At 40.4% G+C, this 22,500-nt stretch overlaps 1 protein-coding gene across 2 annotated transcripts; it reads left to right on the top strand.

The window, feature by feature from the left end:
- Positions 1 to 3,661: 3,661 nt before the first annotated feature.
- Positions 3,662 to 6,876, top strand: LOC308105596 (CD276 antigen-like). 2 transcript variants are annotated; one of them, XM_080456422.1, is made up of 6 exons: positions 3,662 to 3,761; positions 3,916 to 3,936; positions 4,248 to 4,619; positions 5,234 to 5,527; positions 5,908 to 6,015; positions 6,801 to 6,876. In XM_080456422.1, exons 2-6 carry the CDS (start codon positions 3,918 to 3,920, stop codon positions 6,827 to 6,829), a joined length of 822 nt encoding a protein of 273 aa, XP_080312548.1. In that variant the 5' UTR covers positions 3,662 to 3,761; positions 3,916 to 3,917; the 3' UTR covers positions 6,830 to 6,876. The 2 variants fall into 2 exon arrangements, with proteins under 2 accessions (XP_080312548.1, XP_080312547.1); XM_080456421.1 differs by having other exon boundaries at positions 3,684 to 3,761; positions 3,869 to 3,936.
- Positions 6,877 to 22,500: the final 15,624 nt, after the last annotated feature.

Below are 22,500 nucleotides of genomic sequence, written 5' to 3'. Positions count from 1 at the left end.
GATCTCTGTTCATCCCAGAACACAATAGAGATTGAAAAAAAGGTCACACAGTCATCTCAGACCTTAACTGACCAAGCAATTACATTTTAATTTGCACACAGACTATTAACACCAACATTTAGGTATACTATGAAAATAACAGCATCTCCTATCTGAAGCCCTTGTCTGTCAAATCAGATTTATATGCACTGATTTTGGGAGGAAGTTGCAAACCATCTAATCCAACATACAGATCCACAACTAGAAAAAGTGCTCCTCGGAGCACAGGTCTCCGCCAGGTCAGGTAGGCTATTGTGGCCTCCTGGTGGCGCTATAATAGGCCAATGTGAAAAGGGTGCCATTTCTTCTTAGGCCTTGCACGACAATCGGACACTGACTGCATTCATGATTTGAGGCATTTTGTTAAAAACATTTGTTTTGCTAAATTAGACCTGCTGGTGGCGCTATAACAGGCCAATGTTAAAAGGGTGGCATTTGTTCCTCAACATAGTGTGAATGTGCGTGCAAAGTTTGACCGCAATCGGACGGTGCGTTCATGATTTGCGGAATTTTATTCAAAACAAGCCAATAATGCAAACTTTAGATCTCAATCTTAGCCAATCAGGATGGAATATGAAAAATAAAACACATCCATCTTGATCACATGACTATAGAGATCATGTGTACCGATTTGCGTGAGATTTGCATAAAATTGGAAGTTGTAGTATAAAATAATGTGTTTTACATAAGTCGGCCTCCTGGTGGCGCTATAAAAGGCAGATGTGAAAAATGCAGGGCAAAGGTTTTTCCTTGACCTCTAGGGAGTGTGCATACAAAGTTTTACACAGATCGGTGCAGTTATAGGTAAAAACACGAATCGGCCTGTTATAGCGCCACCATGAGGCTGATTTGAAAAATGTCAAATGGTATTTCTTCCTCTGCCTAATGGGAATGTGCATGCAAAACTTGACGGAAATGGCATGCTATGTTCTTGATTTGAGGCATTTTGTTCAAAATGGAGCACTCCTGCAAACTTTGGAAGACATTTTTAGCCAATCAGGATGGAATATGACAAATCTGAAAAACATATTTCGTTTAATGACTATAGAGATACTGTGTACCGATTTGCGTGATTTTGGACAAAATCTGTAAGAGTACTGTCAAAAAATATGTTTTGCACAAATCGGCCTCCTGGTGGCGCTATAAAAGGCCCATGAGAAAAATGTGGGGCAGAGGTTCTGAATTGGCATCCAGGGAGTGTGTGTGCACAGTTTCGCAGCGATCAAGCCAACGGTGCCAGAGATTAGCTGGTCACAGACGGACGGACGGACACACGGACACACGGACGGACAGGGGGAAAAACATACTCTCTCGCCATGCCTTTCGGCCTGGCGGAGACAATAACAAGTTCCTCCCAAACACCAAGTTGACATTTAATTGCCCTCAGAGGTTTCTTTGGCAAGCAGGTAGAATTATCACTAAAATAAATATTATCAGTTAGGACTATAGACACCCAGCCCACATTCTTTCCATTCTGACATTTAAGTAGCTTCCAGTGGATTTGTTTTAGGAATGGAAGGTGTCTTAACCACATGAACCCCAGTGTCCCTATTCTGGGGTATACATTCTGTGAAAATAGAAGATCTACAAGCTTACAATGCGTTGGGTAGCGATGCGTTGTGAGCTTATATGGGTAAAATGGTAAATGCAGGTAAACACAGAACTGATGATGTGTCCAAGGTTGTGCATCAGTAGATGTTTTTGTTAAAGAGACGGCAGAGCAATACAGAGTGAGTGGTGAAGAAAGAAAGAAAAAAGAAAGAAAGAAAGAAAGAAAGAAAGAAAGGTCAAGTGAGAGACTACAGGACACACAGACAATTGCATGCATCGCCAGGTTCTGTGAGAGAAACAAGCAACCAGCGTCATCTCGTTCTGCACGAACGGTAGCTCGTGCGTGACATTCAGCACATGTTTGAGTATCATGAGACTCCACGATGAGTGGTAGTAGAAAAAGAAAAAGTTTTCATCGGTTATAATAGACGATTTTCACTCTTACACAGGCTCCCATTATGCCAACGGAGGGGGTCGCCAGACTGGACGACAGGGGACTCTCTGGAATAACTCAACGTCCCTTTCAATGTTGGTGAGTGATTAGCGACACATCAAAGATAACACTTAAAATGGCCGGATCTCTCCTTTAACTGAAAACTCTGGGAGTGGGAGTAACAGTGGCAACCAGGAACAGACTGGGTGACGACCACGAAGAGCGTGGTGACATCTGGAGAGACAGAGGACGGCCGGAGAGACAGCGACCCAGGGTGGAGAGGGTTGGCAGCCCAAACCACTTCTTCTGTGAGGAAGAACCCAAAAGCTACAACTACAATACCATAGGCCTTAGATCTGATAAATATGGCCTTAGATATGAATGATTACGTAGTTTTTACCTTGCACTTGATTGTGACCTCTCTGACCTTTCTTTTTTACCCAAAACTTTCTTCTCTTGGGGGAAATCGACCTACCCAGCTTTCAAGAAAAAACAAACAAACAAACAAAAAGTATTGCGTAAAAACACCCCGCCAGACATTGTTGGCAAAGGTTAAAACTTGTAAACTTTGCCAACAATGTAGCCCTGAAACATGACTGTCATACCATGACAGTCATGGTGCCGAGTCCCCCTGGTCTAAAGTTGTGTTCGATTTTTTCACATTGCCATCTCTCACATAAACATAAACGTTCAGATTTCAAATATAAAGTGCTTACCACGAGCCACGGATGTTACAAGGCGACACGGACCGCGATGAGTACCCGTATCTCCCGTATTGTTCAATAAAAAGCATTTTAATCCCATCGCCGGCCATTTTCTTTTTTGTTTTGTTTTTGTTTTGTAATGTATCAGAGTGCAATACACCTCCCAACCATTAGTGTCGCATGGTTGAAAGTATCGGAGACAATTTGGAGAAAATGGCCGGCGATGGGATTAAAATGCTTTTTATTGAACAATACGGGAGATACGAGTACTTATCGCGGTTCGCGTCGCCTTGTAACATCCGTGGCTCGGTGGTAAGCACTTTATATTTGAAATCTGAACGTTTATGTTTATGTGAGAGATGGCAATGTGAAAAAATCAAACACAACTTTAGACCAGGGGGACTCGGCACCATGACGCTTGTATACAAGCGTCATGTGAACCATGGCTACCAACAATGTAACTTAAAAGCAATGTTAATAGGAGTTGATATTGTTGTGTTGCAGCCAATCTGTATGAACAAACATTAAACACGACTCATCACATTTTGTTGTTGTTGTTGTTGTTGTTGTTGTTGTTGTTGTTTTCTGTTGTGAGAATTGAAGCTATAAGCTACTAGCTAGCAACTGGAAATATGTGTGACACAATTAAGCTAGCAATACAAAGTTATTTATAATTTAAGTAAGAACTTTATTTATAGAAACTTATTAAAACAAAGTTACAGAGTGCTTTACGTAATACTGAATACGTAATCAAATAAAATCAAAGCAGAGAAATGAAAACAATAAGTCAATCAAGGGGAAATGATGAGAGGAAGAGAGAGAGAGAGAGAGAGAGAGAGAGAGAGAGAGAGAGAGAGAGAGAGAGAGAGAGAGAGAGAAACCTGACTCATCAAAACACTATGAATGAAAAAGCAGAAGTACCCATGGGTTGTGCTGGCTGAGTACAGTGAGAGATTTTAAGACAAAACAGTTGTAGGTGACATTAGGTCTGGCACTACATCGCCCCTATCTGTCCCAGTTTGGTTATACGTAAGGTAAGAGTAGATCTAACAATTATAATAATTATGTAAATGTGCTTGTTGAGTTTGTTTCAGTGTCGGCATTTGCACAGTATTATTTCCTTGTTGTCTCTCACCTACAGCTGCATGCGTCCATTCCTTTGATACAGAATAATAATGGATTTGTTAGCCATGATGACATTGCTGTTTGGTAAGTTAACTAATAGACAAGGACTCAAACAAGACAAATACTGCAGGAAGAACACTGTTCACTCACTGTCCTTAACCACATGAACCCTAGTATCTGTATTCTGGGCATGTCATAATAGGCGAGCATTCAGCAAAAATAGTCAACCTTTCTGAGAAAATAGCAGATGTATAGCAGGCTATTTTTGGCAAAGAGATTTAGTGTAGAGGGAAAAGGTTGGGGGACCCCCTTCAACGAAGTACACGTTTTTAAACTTTAGTGGTTAAAACAACAACTTTTTGCTTTTTTTCTGATTGTGGTTCTGATCATTCCAGTGGGCGCTGGGGTGACAACACTCCACACCAACGCTACATCTGGAGAATCTGTCACCTTCCTCTGCCGTCTGAACACCTCAGCAACTCTAAAACTCACCAGCCTTCGCTTTTACTGGCAGGAAATGATAACAGAGCGGGTGCTATTCTCTTTTAAACAAGGAGAAGTGAAGCTGGAGCACTCCAATGAACTCTATCAGAACCGAAGCACAGCCTTTGAGCATGACATGGTTAACGGAAATATTTCAGTCCATCTGAACAATGTAACCCTGAGAGATGATGGGATCTCATTCTGGGCCTTTTCCACGCTTTATGATGAAAGGAGACACCCGGATACCCATTCCAAGATCTGTCTCACCACCTTGCATGTTGCAGGTAAGCACTGGATTCTCCATTTTCTTAAATTTCCTGTGCTATGGAACACCTAGATTCAATATTTTGAAGGTTAGAGTTGTAATTGTCGTACATAATTATGTTGAGCTCACATACCCGAGCATCCCTATTCTGGGCATGCATGTCATAATAGGTGAACATTGTCTGAAAATAGTGACACTTTATGCGTGCATGCGTGCGTGCATGTGTGTGTGTGATCTTTGGGATGAGGGTTCACCAGATGAAACCTCCTGGGTTCACAGTTCCACATGAGCACAGGAACTGGAATTAATTGCTGCTCATAAGCGGTGCATGCAATTGTCTGTGTGTCCTTTAGTCTCTCACTTGACCTTTCTTTCTTTCTTTCTTTCTTTTTTCTTTCTTTCTTCACCACTCACTCTTTATTGCCCTGCCGTCTTTTTCATTTCACTTGTTTCTCTCTCTCTCTCTCTCTCTCTCTCTCTCTCTCTCTCTCTCTCTCTCTCTCTCTCACACACACACGCACACGCACACGCACACGCACACGCACCCGCACACACACACACACACACACACACACACACACACACACACACACACACACACACACACACACACACACACACATACACACTCAGTTCCCTACCAGAAGCCCATTGTGACGCTGAACAGCGCTGTGATGTCAGCATCCTGCACTGCTCAGAGAGGTTACCCAGAGGCTGTGGTAACATGGTGGCTCCTGAACTCCACCCACCACCGTCTCCACCTTGCTGAGGACCACACCACCACCACCACATGGGACCCTCGAGATGGCCTTTACAATGTCAACAGTACTGTCAACATCACAGGACACAGCTGTGTGTCTGTGACCTGCTTCATCCTCAACCCCACCTCGCATCTGACTCTGAATGCCACCGTCACTCTGACCACAGGTAACATCATGAAAATGAAAATAATGAGAGAATTTATTTTGACACGTACTGTAGGAGGGACGATAAACAGATAAATAGACAGTGTGTGTGTTTCTGTGCGTGTGTGCGTAAAAGCCACAACAAAATCTTTAAATTAGACAAATAAAATAATCTACCTGGTACAGTAGGTGTGTGTCGTTGTTTTGATGATTGTAGTTCATGCCTGACAAAGTTCCAATATGTTGGCTTTTATACAATATGAGAAGACAGAAAATTACACTGCATCACATGATTGTACTTTTCAAAGTAAATAAATAGAAAACAGAGATATATTTGGTGTTTGGATGGCTGGGAAAGCAGCAGTGCATGGGATAATCTTATTATTTTTACATAATTTCCAGATGAGGAAGTACTCTCACACTGGACCATTGCAGCAAGCCTCATATCTGTATTAGTAGGCCTACTCGTACTTGGACTTGGACTTGGATTTTATTTCTTCAAAAGAAAACGTGAGTAGTTTTCATTGACACTTACAGTAATTAAAAGAGGTTATTACCATTCACTAATGTCCTACAGTGCTTGTTGTAAACTATCAATTCATATTGCTCTTATACTGTATCTCTCTGAATTCATATTTCTTAACTCTTGTCCTCAGATACGTGAAGTACTGGTGGTTTTCAATTCTTCCAGTCCTTTAACCCCTCCCCCTGTAGATAACCAATCATATTGTATGCACATAATGTGTACTGTATGTTCATTTTACGTTGTTGATCAGAAAAGTGGTCTCATGCATCATAATGGATGACAGTTCTCTGATCTGTATTGCCTCTAGTGTCCAATCACAGAGTGCTGAGTGTGTGCAAGTCTTCATTCTAACCAAGCACTACACTCACTACACTACATTACACTTACTGACCGAATGTACTTCAATCAAAAGGGGTGTTGCATATGTACTCTGCATGGTACAGTAGTATATCATCATTGATTTATTTAGTTGCCTTGAGAAGCGCTTGGAAGAGCCTCAAACTTGATGTTGGCTGTCTGCACAGCTGATCAAAGTCCTATATTGCATTAATGACTGAAGCAATTTTCTCGGATACAGGTCGAGTGGGCACCTAAACATTGTGGGCCCCTCAACGTAAAATTGGATATTTTTTCCAAAATGTATGTATATATATATATATATATATATATATATATATATATATATATATAATAAGGGGTGCCCATGGAGGTCTCAGGGGTCCACCGTACCAGTTTTCTCATGAGAAACACCGCTTTCTCGTCATTCTAGGTGGAAGCCACAACTTGAACGTGATATGATGGACGAGGTGCTCACCATTGTTTTCCTAGGACAGCGCATAACGATCCGGCCATGGAATTCAAAGCAATAATCCAGGGCTGGGTAATACCAATATAATATTGATATTGTGATATGATACAACTGTAGATCTTCTGGGATTTTGGATATAGTGTTGTCTTTTCCTGCTTTTAAAGGCTGCATTACAGTAAAATATAATGGAATGTAACCTAACTGTTTTAGATGTCTGTTCTCATTGTGCAAATATTTTTTGTGAAAACACCAATAGTCCTCCCCATAATATTGTCAAAATATCGATTTTGAAGTATTTGGTCAAAAATGTTGTAATATTTTTAGATGATATATCAACAGATGATTGTAGCTCAATCAACCAAACGTAGCTCTTATGTAGCTGTTACTTCACCAACTGAGGGTGAAAAGATTAATGGCATATTGTAAAAAATATGTTTCAGACGTTTATCAAATACCCAGCATTTAGCTAAAAAATATATTATATAGTTGTCTCCGCCAGGCCGAAAGGCATGGCCGAGACTATGTTTTGCACCCTGTCCGTCCGTCCGTATTTTTCATATTCCATCCTGATTGGCTAAGAATGGCTTCCAAAGTTTGCAGGAGTGCTCCATTTTGAACAAAATTGCCTCAAATCATGAACACAGCATGCAATTTCCGTGAAATTTTGCACGTAAATTCCCACTAGGCCGAGGAAGAAATGCCACTTAAAATTTTTCAAATCAGCCTCATGGTGGCACTAGAACAGGCTGATTCGTGTTTTACCTATAGATGGGTTTCCGCGCGACGTCATCACAGAGCAGAGTGTGCGATCTGCGCATGCGGGAGGTAGAACGACCCGGAAGTGCCATTCACTCTATTGTTATTTTCGGGATTTAGATAGGCATAATGCTGCTATTATAGGCATAATAGGCATAATGCTGCTATTATATACAGACAGATCCAACTTCCGACAAATCATTTTTATTGAGTAAAGAAGATATAACAAACTGCATCATTTAATCTACTTTCATTAAACCCGGTGAAGACCATTTATTTTATCAATGTGCAATGGCCAGAGCTGCTGCGGGTAATAGCGCCCTCTACAGGCTCTTCCCTCCACTGCGCGCGCATCATCCTCTAATGTTTACAAACGGGAAACCCATCTATAACTACACTGATCTGTGTAAAACTTTGTAACCCTAACCCTAGAGGCCAAGGAAAAACCTTCACCCTGCATTTTTCACATCTGCCTTTTATAGCACCACCGCAAGGCCTATTTTTGCATATTACTCCTACAAATGCTGTCCAAACATCACGCAAATCGGTACATATCTCTTTAGTCAAGTGATCAAGACGGATCCGTCTGATCCATCCGATTTTTCACATTCCAGCCTGATTGGCGAATTCCAAACATTTCTGGCCCACACTAACCTACCTGACCTGGCGGAGACCTGTGCTCTCAAGTTATAGTTATAATGCTTGGCGAGTGTAAGCAATTGAAAAGCTTCCATGTACAACAGAAACACGAGGCAAGCAGGCTGGCACCAGCGTGACTCAGAGTTTCCGCTGGGCTCAGTGACTAAGTGCCGTTCATTGCAAAGACATTCAGTTGATGCCAAAGCAAATGGACCTCTCCTCACCACCACGCAACCACCACCAGTCACAGAAATGAATTAAGTCCCCTTGAACAAATAACCTCAGCACCTCCTAACAGTGCAAAACATTATTTAGGTTTTTCGTTTGATGATAAACATGGTATGGTTCATAAAGGAGGAATATGTCTGAAATTGTGATATTTAAAGGAGTAGTTCACCCCCCGAAAAACTTATTTTTTATCAATTACACACCCCATGAAGCCTTGAATTCTTTTTTTTTTTTTGCATTCCTAAGCCACTAATTTCATGACCGGCGGAGTCTCCGGTACATTACCATCTTTCCGCCGGTCATCAAATTATTGGCTTAGGAATGTGACAAAAAATAAAGAATCTCCATGAATTTGAGTCTTTTTTGGGGTAAACTACTCCTTTAAGTCCCGCTTGGTTGCCTGTCCTTTTGTCCTCCTTAAATCTCCCTCTGTCTACTGCTTTGCTCCACTACACCTGATCTGGGTCCTGTCATGTTTGAATGTTTTTATAATTTCCGTCTGGTTCTTAGGTGTTCACGCAGTAGCCTACCTCTCTATGAAGACTCAGTAATATTGCTTAGACGTAACACGCTCAAATATTTTTGTTCTGTTGTATTTGAAACACTCCATTGGTCTTGTCAATACTACAAAGAAAGTGTGATTAAAAGTGTTCAACATATGTGATGTGAGGATTGATGAGTTCAACAGCATGGATAAATACAGACTTCAGCTAAAGACCAAAGGCACGGTGAAGCTTAATCTCAAGCTTGGTGAGAAAATGACTTTTGTGCTATTTGTATCTTAAATATTTTAGTCCATGCTCTTATGTAGGACACCTATACAAATATTTACAGTAGAATATTGTTAAAGTACAGCACTGTCAGATGTTACAGTAAGTGACAAGTAGTTACTGCAAGGTAGAGTGCTATACAGATCATTAAGTTATAACTGCACATCATTGTTGCATTTACTTGAAGCAGGTCAACTGTACTTCTGACAGCTCTTATTCATTGGAACCACACAGTGGGGAAGGGGGTCTGCTCGCTTCCCATTTCACCAAAAGGAGAACTTTGACTCTACCACAAGTCTACCCTATTCCCCTCCATTAAGCCTGATGAGTCATATGCTACTAAGAAGCCATTAGTCCATGAGACTGCCAATGTAAACTGTGTTAGACCGGTGCCAAGATCTTACAGACTTCAGAGATGTAGCTGGAAATAAATTGTGATTTATTTTTTCTTTCTTTCTTAAATTGGGGAGAAACTGTTTGGCAGTGCAAAGGGAAACGGTTTCATGCGCGTGATGTTTCTGTGATGACCGGTGAACCGATCACTGCGCAGTGTGCAGCTCCTTGGAAACGAGGCGCGAGGCCGTATGGTAAAGGCAACACACGCTTATCTAAACAGCCATGTAGCTTGCATTTCTTTGCTGTCTTTCTTTTCTTCAGGCTGTGTTCTACAGTTGATGAATTACGTCTGTGTTAAAATAAGTCTGGGATTGCTGTTCTGCAGTTGTGGAAAGTAACTAAGTACATTAACTCAAGTACTGTACTTAAGTAAAAAAATGAAAAAAAAATGTATTTTTTAGACTTTTACTTCTACTCCACTACATCTCTTTTACTCCACTACAATTATTTGAAAACTTTAGTTTACTAGTTACTTTGAAGAAACTAGTAACTAAAAGGTACATTAACCAGCCCTCTATATACTTTGGCTATTTGAAAATAGCCGATCTACAAGGAAACTTGTGAAATGGGACATTCTGCAAAATTAGTACTTTTACTTTCAGTACTTAAGTATATTTTAATGTGAATACTTTTATCAAGTACTGTAAATGTTGAATACCGGACTTTAATTTGTAACAGAGTATTTCTACATTGCGGTATTGGTACATTTACTTCTTCCACCACTGCTGTTCTGTTACAGAAGATGCAGGGGAGAGGGTTCACATGTAGTGCTGTCAGAGGCTCCATTTATCTCACAGTTGCTGGACCATGGCTGCGTTTCTGCTCTGTTCCCAAAGAACACGGGAGGTTCCAAGGAACAGTGTTTGCTCAATCACCAGAGGAGAAATGTTACCATTATATATAGTTTTTTATTATTATAGTTATAGTTTCTGCAAACCTGATACGTTGCATCTCAATGTTTCAAGGCCACCAGCAGAAGGAATGAGCCCCGAGAGGTGCTCCCAAGCGAGGCTTTACCCGAGTGAGTGGACTGAGCAGTGTGAAGCTCGCTGCTGTCGACTCAGTTTGAGTTGCATACCGATAGGCAGGGAATAGTAAATACTATGTTCTCAGTTATAATGTACTTAAAAATAAAAAAATCTAAGATTGAGTTGACATGGTCCCCATCTAGAAACGTTGACAAGCGATAGAGCACAGAAGTCTGACGTAATTTACACATCCTAGGTTTGTCTACCTGGTTCGCGGTTTTCCACCCCCATTCTGAATCCCCATAGACGTATTTAATATCACGTCAAATAAGAACTGTGTTCCAAAAATAAACAAATGACCCCGGCGGTTTTACTCTTATGGATATGAAGCATCAACTGACGGTGAGAAAACGCCAGAAACAGACTATATCAAATATAAGTGACTGACTATCATAAACGATACAGAACCTCCTCCCTGACAATATCGCCGAGACAGTTTGTTTATTTTTGGACCACAATTCTTATATGAGACGATGACCCAATGTTATTCTCCATAGCTAAATTACTTTACGAACCTGGGGATGAACGAGTGACGTCAGGACTTCTGTACTCTATGCTGTGGGGGTTAAGAAACATCCACCTTCTACAGTATGTACGTATGTATATCTTGTCCAGTGTTTGCACCTGGAGGTTCAAACCCAGCCCGCACCAACCTCTGCTGTTCTACACCCCTCAGTTCCTGAGATTTGACCTTGATTGTAACTATGACCTTTAAAGTAACACTAGGTAACTTTTTCAAAAAAACTAAAGTTACATTTTATATCTTTTGTGAGTGGCAAATGTTTCACAACACCCATTCCATGAATTTCACCCCCGAAAGCCTTTTATAAACATATTTATAAATGAATGCCCTATTTTATACTTTGTCACATGACTGTGTCGTGCAAAAAATAACATAAAAAGTTGATAAAAGCTCACAACGTGTTGTGATGAAATGCTTTGTGAGCTTGTAGATCTGCTATTTTTGCTATTTTGTGGAGAGAAAAAAAAAAGTTCAACTTTTGGAAACCTTATAATGAAATGCCCAAAATAGTCTGTCTGTGTGTTTTATGAATATTGAACGAATTAAAAGTGTTAACAAGAGCTTGTGACTAAATAATAATGACATTGGATCCATTGGAACACATTTTATTTTTGTCCATTTCCTGAAAAGAAACATTTAAGGTTTCTGCTGGACAGTGACAATATCTTGTTATCATGTTTTCAGTGTTTTATAATAACACCATCACAAATCTGTAGAATAACATGATGTTATTCTGCGTTACATTGAAGAATAAAAGACTAAAGTACAGTAGTTTACTAATGGATACATACAGTACATTCACTGCTTATACACTTTTACTGTACAAGCACTGCAGCAGCACAGCGGTGAGTCACTGGCCTGGCCCTCGATCTTTCCACAGGAGCCATAAACTCAGGGGTCTGTAATGACTTTCACATTGAGCTGTAAACGCACTCCCATCTCTCTCCACTTTGAGTCACAGTGGAAACAGCCTCCTGTCCGCTCAGAAGAAAGGTCCTGCTGAAACACGAATGGTAAATATCCCAAATGGGAGTTAAGCGGGTTATTTCTTTTGTATAATGTTTTTATTATACAGTACTGTGATGCTTTGCTTGCTGACTGTAGCTTTATGCAAGGGCAAATGTGGCTGGAAGGTGGTAGCCATTAGTAGTCTCCACTTGTTGTTTTACAGTACAACCAAATGTTTTAAACACATTCCTGTCTCTTTAAACCAACTATTTACCAGACCATGCTTTGGTTGACAAGAGATCCAAAGGTTTTTTTTCTTTCTTTTGTATCCCTGTGAATGGAGCAGAATGAGTTTAGCAAATGTGCCTTAAAAACTCAATTTCTAAAATGAATACAGCTGTATTCCCATGGAAACATTCACCTCTCCCTCCCAGCATCCCACCTTGGCTGCCACGCTCACCAACAGGCATTTCATGTCACCATGAACCTGCCCGTCATCCACTGTTGATTCACAGACTGCCTAAATGCTGAGCATGCAGTCCACCACGCATTCTGCTGCGCGCCAAGTTCAACATCCGACGTAGGAGGACGAGAAGATCAGAGGGAATTAGAGGGTGCAGAGGTCAGTTTACTCACCAGAGTTTTTGTCCAGAACAATGTGCAATCAATCTTGTAGAAGTTGTGTGAGGACAGCCTGAAGACAAGGCCCTTCATGGTTCAGTGAGAAAGGAAAGAGTAAGGACTCTCTCTCTCTCTGTCATTTAGAAATCATGTGAATTAGAGAAGAGTGGAAAATGAGAGGTTCTGTGTTTTACCGCCATGTGAGTCGAGACTCACTCCATCATGTTCTTAATGACATCATGTGTGTATAGTACCAATCCTCTGAATTAGTTGTGCACCAATCTGGTTTGGTTTGGCTCTTCCCCATTCGTAGTCCACTTCCTGCTTTTGTGTTTATTCCTACTAAATAAAAAGCTACATTACATGTTTAGGGAAGTGGTGCTGAGATTAGTTGTGCACAAACTCGGTCGAGACCAAAACTTGGGTCATTGGGTCGTGGAATTGTGTACAGAAGCATAAGAATAACAATGTGATTACTGTACATGGGCCAAGTATTGGGGGGAAAAACTAAAAACTTTTTGGGTGAAACTTTTAAACAAACTGCAATGATTTATATGTGTTTAAACTGAATTGGCTGATAATCATGCAGTAAGCTGTTTACTGGAATATGTACTGTTAATTCATTTGTTTATGTACATTTAAGAGCAGGTTTTAGTGTGCCTTGGAAAACAGCAAAAACATTAGTTTGCCTGGTGATGATCTCCTTTTGGTCAAAACACGTTACTTGTGTTTTTAAACACTTTAGTGTTTTTCTGGTGTTTTCAGCCTGGCCACCCTGATCAGCTCTGTGTCATGAACCCTTGAAAAACATCACAATACCTTTTGTGATTGTTTATTCATTTCAATAATGCTATCAAGTTATTTAGCTTTTAATTATTTAAAACATTGCTGTTGTCAGCAAACAATTGTCTATTATTATTACTATTTAATGAATGAATTAATACTACATTGATTTGGGTCGCGACAAGCATAATAATAATTATGGGTCATAGAGCACCGAAGTCTGACGTAACTTACACCTCCTACCTGGGTCGCATCCCCCCCCCCCCCATAGACGTGTTTAATATCGCGTCAAAAAAGAACTGTGTTATCAAAAAATAAACAAATGATCCCGGCGGTTCTTATGGATACGAAGCATCAACTGACGTGAGAAAACGCTAATGTTACTTCCGCCAAATTAGTTACATTTTTGCCAGAAACAGACTGTATCAAATATGAGTGACTGAGATTCTAAGATGACCCAATGTTTATTCTATAGAGAAATCACTTCTACGACCCAGGGGATGAACGAGTGACGTCAGGACTTCTGTGCTCTATTGCTGTAACGTTTGCTCTCAGTTATCACATGAGCATACAGTACACAGGTCTCAAACACTGGAACGCTTCATTAGATATTTCACTAACCGTCCGTTATCATCGTTCAGCTTCACAGCCAGATCCTGTTCAGATCACCACTTCATATTCCACATGCTGGCCTGTGTCTAAGTTGCTGTACTGTACCCACTGTACTGTATAGAATGCAAGAACATCACAACTTCCCTCCGTGATTTTCTCTTTTAAATGAATTCATGAATTTGTAAGCATAAGTTCTTACTTATTGACTTTACTGATGTAACTAATTCAATGGTCACTTAAGGCATGTATGGGTATAGTGACTTTTATAATGGCACTAATTTACTGCTTAGTTCCCCAGAATGCATTGCAATAGATCATATCTGTTTTGCATGGGTCATGGCTCCAATGTGGATCTCAGACTTCATGTGGCCAGACTGTGATGTCAGTCATCTATGACATATGGCTCCAAATTTTGAATTTCAGCTGAATCAGAGCCCCAATATGACTTCCATTATAAAATTGAAGTTAAATATTTCAAAAGGTATAAAACAAGAAATGCGGTCTTGATCGGTCCAGCGCACAGACAGACAGACAGACAGACAGACAGACAGACAGACAGACAGACAGACAGAAAGAAAGACAGACAGACAGACAGACAGACAGACAGACCCTCCCTAAGATCCCTTCTAGAGGGGCTTGCCTCTGAGGAGTCACATCGTAACAAGTGCAAACACAGAACCTGATGAATCAGAGAACTGGAAAGCGGAGATGAAGTAAAACAATGATTATAACTCCTTAAGGACCTTGAGTTCCAAGTAATATCCTCATCATTTAGACAGGTGTTCACGAGGACCTCCGTGGTCTCAGAGGGGGGGAGAATGATTCTCCAGATTGTCTCCATAGAGATTATTATCTCCATAGAGACAATCAAATGTTTTCAATCTGACAACTCTTTTCCCTAAAACCACCTGAAAGGAATCTGACTGCTGAGACATTTCAATCTGAAGCAGACTCACTGTTACCTAGTAGGAATGTCATACATTGTATTATAATAACTATTATAATGTAAATGGCAAAACAAAAATATTGGTAAAACAGTATTCAATCTGAATGAGTTTATATATTCTTTGATCGATGTGAACTCAGCGTCATATAATTGTTGAATCCTTCTCAGTTCTCATAAAAATGTGCATGTCAATGCGATGAATTATAAACAGACACATTGTATCTCATTAATACATCTGTCTCTGCTTTATGTTGCTTTTTAATAACAAAACAAAAACAGTTGAAACCTTATCATAGTTTGGTGATTCTGCACCAAAGTTCATGTCTGTGAGGGAAGAATTCCTTCCACACTAAATCACCAAGGTCTACAGTATTTTCAGATACTGGTGCTTACATTAGATTAGGAGGTTTTGACCCAAGTTGATCTTATTGTAATATAAGATAAAGAAAACTTCAGGGGAAAAGACTAAATGAAACACAGCTGTAACAATCCTCAGGTCATACTGTATGTATGCATTACAGTATTTTATGTAACTGTGTGTGTGTGTGTGTGTGTGTGTGTGTGTGTGTGTGTGTGTGCGTGCGTGCGTGCGTGCGTGCCTGCCTGCGTGCGTGCGTGCGTGCGTGCGTGCGTGTGTGTGTGTGTGTGTGCGTGTGTGTGTACACACACAGTATACAGTATACATGATTGATTGATTGATTGATTTTGTATCATAGATCTGCACAAATTATCACAAGATGATTGAAGTCCTTCTGTAATGTATAGCTATATTGTACTGTATATGGGCTACGTAATGAGAGTTCAATGACAGGTTGACTGAGTTCTAAATGTGGAAACATTCCTCGGTAGGAAAGAGGAACATTGGCACAGAAGAGAAGGAACTCCCTCTTCTCCCCACAGTAACTGCCTACGTATGTCACATGACATTACCAATATGGACACCACATTTCCAGCTGGTGCAAATTCCCAACATGCCCACAAACCTTTGGATGTTATTTTGTGGCCTCTATTTTTCTCACGGCATGAAAGCAAAATACAGACTTTCTGACTTTGTATTTTCAAATTTCCAAACCAAATGGAAACAGCAAGGTGAATTAAATGTTCCTCATTTTGTTCAGAAAAGCTCCTAATTTCCGAAGGTTGTATTGATATTCAGTCAGTTTTATCATTTAGATCACTAGTGGCTGTTCTAGAAAGTGATATCAACAATAACTATATCATTAATAACTATATTACTCATAATAAAATCATAGTGTCCCTTGAACGTGTGCATGGCCTACAGTACGAATACAGGCATGTATATTATGTAAGACATGCATTATCATGGAAACATGGAAAGTGCAGCACATGAATCATACTGTACTGTGACTTCAGTCTCCATTTCAGCTTCAATAATCTCAGTAAAGTCAAGAGGATGACCCAAAAATTGCATATACATGTTATATTCATGTTATACAGTCTTAGAGAACTAGTGTCTTTTAATGAATGCAGATTTCTCTATTAATTCATGACCTTTCTTTACCACTAGACAAAATACTTTGGAACCTACAAAGATGTCTGAACTCCATTCAATAAGTTTTGTTTCATTGTCTCCGCCAGACCGAAAGGCATGGCGAGAGAGTATGTTTTACCCCCTGTCCGTCCGTCCGTGTGTGTGTGTGTCCGTGTGTCCGTCCGTCCGTCTGTGAACAGCTAATCTCCCGCACCATTGGCTTGATCGCAGCGAAACTGTGCACACAAACTCCCTGGATGCCAATTCAGAACCTCTGCCCCACATTTTTTCACATGGGCCTGTTATAGCGCCACCAGGAGGCCGCTTTTTGTAAAACAAAATTTTTTCACAGTACTCCTACAGATTTTGTCCAAACATCACGCAAATCGGTATACAGTATCTCTATAGTCATTAAATAAAACTGGTCTTTCAGATTTTTCATATTCCATCCTGATTGGCTAAAAATGGCTTCCAAAGTTTGCAGGACTGCTCCGTTTTGAACAAAATGCCTCAAATTATGCACACAGCATGACATTTCCGTGAAACTTTGCACGCACATTCCCACTAGGCAGAGGAAGAAATGCCACTTGAAAATGTTCTAATCAGCCTCATGGTGGCGCTATAACAGGCCGATTCGTGTTTTTACTTAACTGCACCGATCTGTGTAAAACTTTGTATATGCACTCCCTAGTGGTCAAGGAAACACCTTTGCCCTGCGTTTTTCACATCTGCCTTTTATAGCGCCACCAAGAGGCCGACTGATGTAAAACATATTTCTTTATATTACTCCTTCCGATTTTATCCAAATTTCACGCGAATCGGTACACATGATCTCTATAGTCATGTGATCAAGACTGATCTGTTTTTTTCATATCCCATCCTGATTGGCTAAGATTCACATCTAAAGTTTGCAGTAGTGGCTTGTTTTGAACAAAATGCTGCAAATCATGAACGCAGTGTCTGATTGCGGTCAAACTTTGCACAAACATTCACACTGTTGAGGAACAAATGCTACCCTTTTAACATTGGCCTGTTATAGCGCCACCAGCAGGTCTTATTTAGCAAAACAATTAACAATTCTTTTTAACAAAATGCCTCAAATCATGAATGCAAAGTCCGATTGCCGTGCAAGGCCTAAGAAGAAATGGCACCCTTTTCACATTGGCCTATTATAGCGCCACCAGGAGGCCACAATAACCTACCTGACCTGGCGGAGACCTTTTTTTTCTAGTTCTCTATCTTATTATCTTAATTTTCCTAATTTCCTCATAATTTTTTATTGTCCTAATTATCTTCTTGTAGTCTTTTGAGTGAGCATGCCAAAGAATGTCTTCTTATCGTACTATGTCGTAACCATAGACTCTCTCACTTGAACTAAAACACACAGTATAGTTTTACAGCTCTGTGTTCAATTTCCTGCCTGACCAGTTTGTCTTGGTGGTTCCCCCCATTGTGGACCCTGCAGCTCTGAGGTCAGTCGTAACCCCTGTAAGCCCACTATTAATGCAAAGGCATGTGGCAGAACCGCCACAAACCATTAACTCTTAACACTGGAGAGCTGGGAGTCTAACAGACTGCAGACTTCTGTTACTTTGGGGTTTCGAGGCCATATGGGGTTCCTGAGCATGGGGAGAGGAGAGATGCCACCAATGTTAATCATTCTGAAATGGAGTAACTTACATAATATCATATGCAGCAGAGTTATGTAATGGACAAGGAGCCAGCAGCAACGCAACCGATTCAACCAGCAGACCACATGAACACACCTGGATCCAACTCAGAACGTCAGGACCTGTTGACATCTCTCCTCACTATCTTGTCTCTCCTAAAACAGCAGAAAGGCCTACAAATAGCGATGTTCTTGTACACAAATACAGTACACAACAAGCAATAAAAGATGCAAATGAAGGACATTTGGCTAAATAGAACAAGACTAAAACATTTTCATATTTTATATTTGGAGGCGGACCGCATTTGAAAATATTTCACCCCCCTAAGAGGAGATTTGTCAACATGTTGCTTTTGACAAAAAATAACCAGCTATTTTCGAGTAGCCGACAAATAAAATATAGGGCTGTTTAAACTGTTCCTCATTTTGCTGGGGACCCCTGGAACTCCCTCAAGTACCCCTGCGGGGTCCCCGGACCCCACTTTTAGAACCGGTGCACTAAAGAACCAACAAGTGAGGTGCAAAACTAAACAGAACACTGAAGTGTCACAATTACAATGATCCTGGTAAGAGCTTTAACAGCTCGCAAAGCCCATGGCGTCATGGTGCAAGTGGATAATCACACAGCAATCAAGAACAACACCATCTGCATCCAGGCAGAATCCTGGAGAGAAATCACTGACCTCAGGGGTGGATTAGAAACATCTGAATGTAACACAATTATATCCTTTAAAACATGATGACCATTTGTAAAGGAAATGGTGAAAAACTCGCCACAGGCAAGACTGTGTTCACCACAGAAGAGCCGATTTAGTCATTTTCTTCTCACTTAATGAGGGTTGCAATTAATGAATTAAGAATCAAATAGGAATTGGGATACATGTGTACAAATCCAACTCATGGGTTTATAGCAGTGGTTCTCAAAGTGGGGTTCGAGGACCCCCAGGGTCTCAAGATACGCTAATAACAAACAGACAGACAGACAGACAGACAGACAGACAGACAGACAGACAGGCAGATAATATAAACATTTAGATTTGTTGAATAACAGCATCAAAATATAATTAACTTGCCTGTTCTATCCGTAAAGTCATATAAATGCAAGTTGAAGGCATCCAAAGGTGACATCCAAAGTTCACTTTGTATACTATATGTGAAGAATGTCATAAAACATAATATTACTGGTCTATGTAGAGGTTTCCTTTGCTGCCTCAAATATCCACAGAATTCTTATGATGGAAATATAATATAGCAGTGCATGGAATAACAGTATGTTGGTGATGACTCACTGGGAACCACAATACAATGATTTGGTTTAACCCTGTGATGGACGACCATTTGTTTATAGAGCAACTCAATACTATATGTACCATGTGTTAATTTGTGATTGAGTATTTTCATAAGAATGGAAGTGCATAACATGTACTGAATAAAGCATTTCTGGTACTGAATATTGAAGATCTAAAAATCTTTAAAGTTCAGTTTCTTTTCCGTTACGTGTCAACAGGAAGATATCCGACATCTGGTAGGCTATGAGTAATAACACTTTCTAAAAGCTGCTACTAAAAACAACAAAATGTCTATCTGATGAGCAAAGTCTGGGATTAGAGACCTTAACATGTGGAGTGTCTGAGTCACAGCCAGGGACAGTTGATTCAATTAAATCAAAATGCTCTTGTTAGCCTGTCAGTAAACAACTGTCACACTACACTGCAAAATTTAACTGAGTCAGATTCTTCTCCCTCTGTTTCGCTCTCAAATGCCCGTCATACCACGGTGTTGCACGTCAAAAGTAGCAGCTATAAGCTCACAACGTGTTTCAACATGTGACGCCATCGTATGACAAAGTATAAATCAGACTTTAGCCTTCCCAGAAACCTCGAGGGGAGTGGATGGACTTGACGTCTTTTGGAAAATAATAATGTAAAATAGAGTAATGTAACATATAAGTCTTGTCAGTTTGAACTCTGTTAAGCAGAGATGGTTCTTGGCAGTAGGAGGCCATTTCTTTTTGGCTTTGTTGCAGTCTGATACGATTTTCATGAAACATTATCTCTTTCCATTATCGAAAATATGGAAAGAGTGGCCATTCAAAGCATCCAAACACTCCTTGCTGCTACTCTTTGACTTGTTGGCAACGGTCAGTTGTCTGCGATCCTTTTCTCACTCAATTACCTCGGCAAATGACCCAAAAGTCTCAAGGTGAAGACCTCACCTTGACATCAGGACATGAACACATGGGTCAGAATGCTGGTGGGGGTAATATTAAAGACCCATTCACCTCTTGGCAGTCAGGGCTGCCGCTCGCTGCCAATCAGTGTCCCACGGGACAGCTAAAGTTTTAACAGTGGATTAGGAAATCTTCTGTACCGAGGATGAGAGGGCACGGAACCCAGAGCCTTTATCTGAGAACTCTTTACAGAGATCACATGACACAGAAAAACAGCTGCGCAGGAAAAAAAAGTGCATCTAATGCTCCACTTCCATGAGAATGAGGTTGCAACATGCACTGTGTTGGCAGGGCGAGGTGCTGATGTGTGTCTGGAAGTGTATCCCAAAGTGTTTATGCCGAAGCAAACACATGTTGTCTTTCTGTTCCACCCACATAAACTAGTTTAGAAAATTAATAAAACAGTTTGTTGTTAAATCTTTGGTCAGGGAAATGGAGGCTGCTAAATGGGTAGCGGACGACATTTACAGACTATTAGGATATGACCTAGTTTAGTTTAGTTTATTTCAGTCAATTTTGTGGTAACATAGTTAAAATTTCATAGGTAATACAGAAACTAATTCATACAAAAAATAAACCGCATTTCTGACCAAAAAGGCATAGGCTGAAGCCATAGCCTATTTTGCCTACCCTTTTACAAAACAAAGAAAAGATTAAAAACTGCCAAAATGGAGAGAAAAAAAACAAAAAACAGGAAAAATTAGCCAAGGACAAGACACTTTGCTGTACATGTACGTGTTTGCTGCACTGTACAAGTATATGTATATGCTATAATAAATAAGATCCTTTTATGTTTGTTTTAATAATGATCTATCATCTTATTTTTAAGTCATTTCTTTAATACGTTTAATGACCTGCACAATTTCACATCTTTATCGAGGCTGTTCCACAAGGTTTTGAGTAAATGCATGTACCTCTAAGATTATATTTTGTTTGTCTTTTCTGAAACATCTTCTGGATACTGAAATAATACTTTTGTAAAAGTCCACTGATAGTTGCTGGAAATATATTTAAAATAGCCCTTTGTCTAATTTATACCCTTTGATCTGTGTTCATATTGTGCTTATTTGCTCCATAAACAATGACTACACGATGAGACAGCAGATTGCTGTTATGATCAACATAGATAGACTTCAAAGATCCTCACAAATTCTCCAAACATAGATTCCTTTACAAATGTGCCAGTCCACACTTTTAACTCAGAACTCAGATACACTTTATAACATAGTACAGCTGTGTCGTCTGCTGCAATGCTGCTCCTCTTTAGATTAATTGTTTAGACATTTCACATTTGCAGCCATGAGAGGAGAAGACATCCACAGTACCATACAGTATCTATCTATTTGGGAGTGTAGGCTAAGGGTAGTATAAGGGTACAGTATATTTTAATCCTCAAATTAAATGAATGGTGAGGATTTCGCTGTGTAGCTGCATAACTAGCCATCAATTATAAAGTGTAATGTTCATGTAAGGAATTTGCACTGGCCCTCAATGCAGAGACATTTCAACACCCAGGTGATTCCAACTGGATCATTCCAACTGGATCACCTACATGGACATACAGTAGCGACACTGAAGAAGACACAATATTATTTTTATATGAATTTCTCTCATCCTCTTTTCATCATAGGAGCTGTCTGGTGGTCTGACCCCCCCCCCCCCCCCTTCAGCAGTTCCAACCACCCTCTTCTCATCAACTCTCTTTTCCCGGACTCCCTCCCCCATCTCTCTCTCTCTCTCTCTCTCTCTCTCTCTCTCTCTCTCTCTCTCTCTCATCATCCTCTTCTCATACTCTCTCCCACATCCTCTTGGAGTGCATGTCCTCCTCTCCCGTCTCATGTGGATGACTCACCGTCCCACATGGAAACACTTTGACCCTGAGACCAGAGGAGTTTACTGCTCTTAATGAAAATATCTACAAAAACCCTCTCTTTCTCAGGATCTCTCACACGCACACACGCACGCACACACGCACGCACGCACGCACTCACTCACTCACTCACTCACTCACTCACTCACT

Source organism: Gymnoscopelus braueri (genome assembly GCF_963280865.1).
Source record: "Gymnoscopelus braueri genome assembly, chromosome: 18".
NCBI lineage: Eukaryota > Metazoa > Chordata > Actinopteri > Myctophiformes > Myctophidae > Gymnoscopelus > Gymnoscopelus braueri.
The sequence above is the reverse complement of the archived record's forward strand: the minus strand, read 5'-3'. Positions and strand labels throughout refer to the sequence as shown.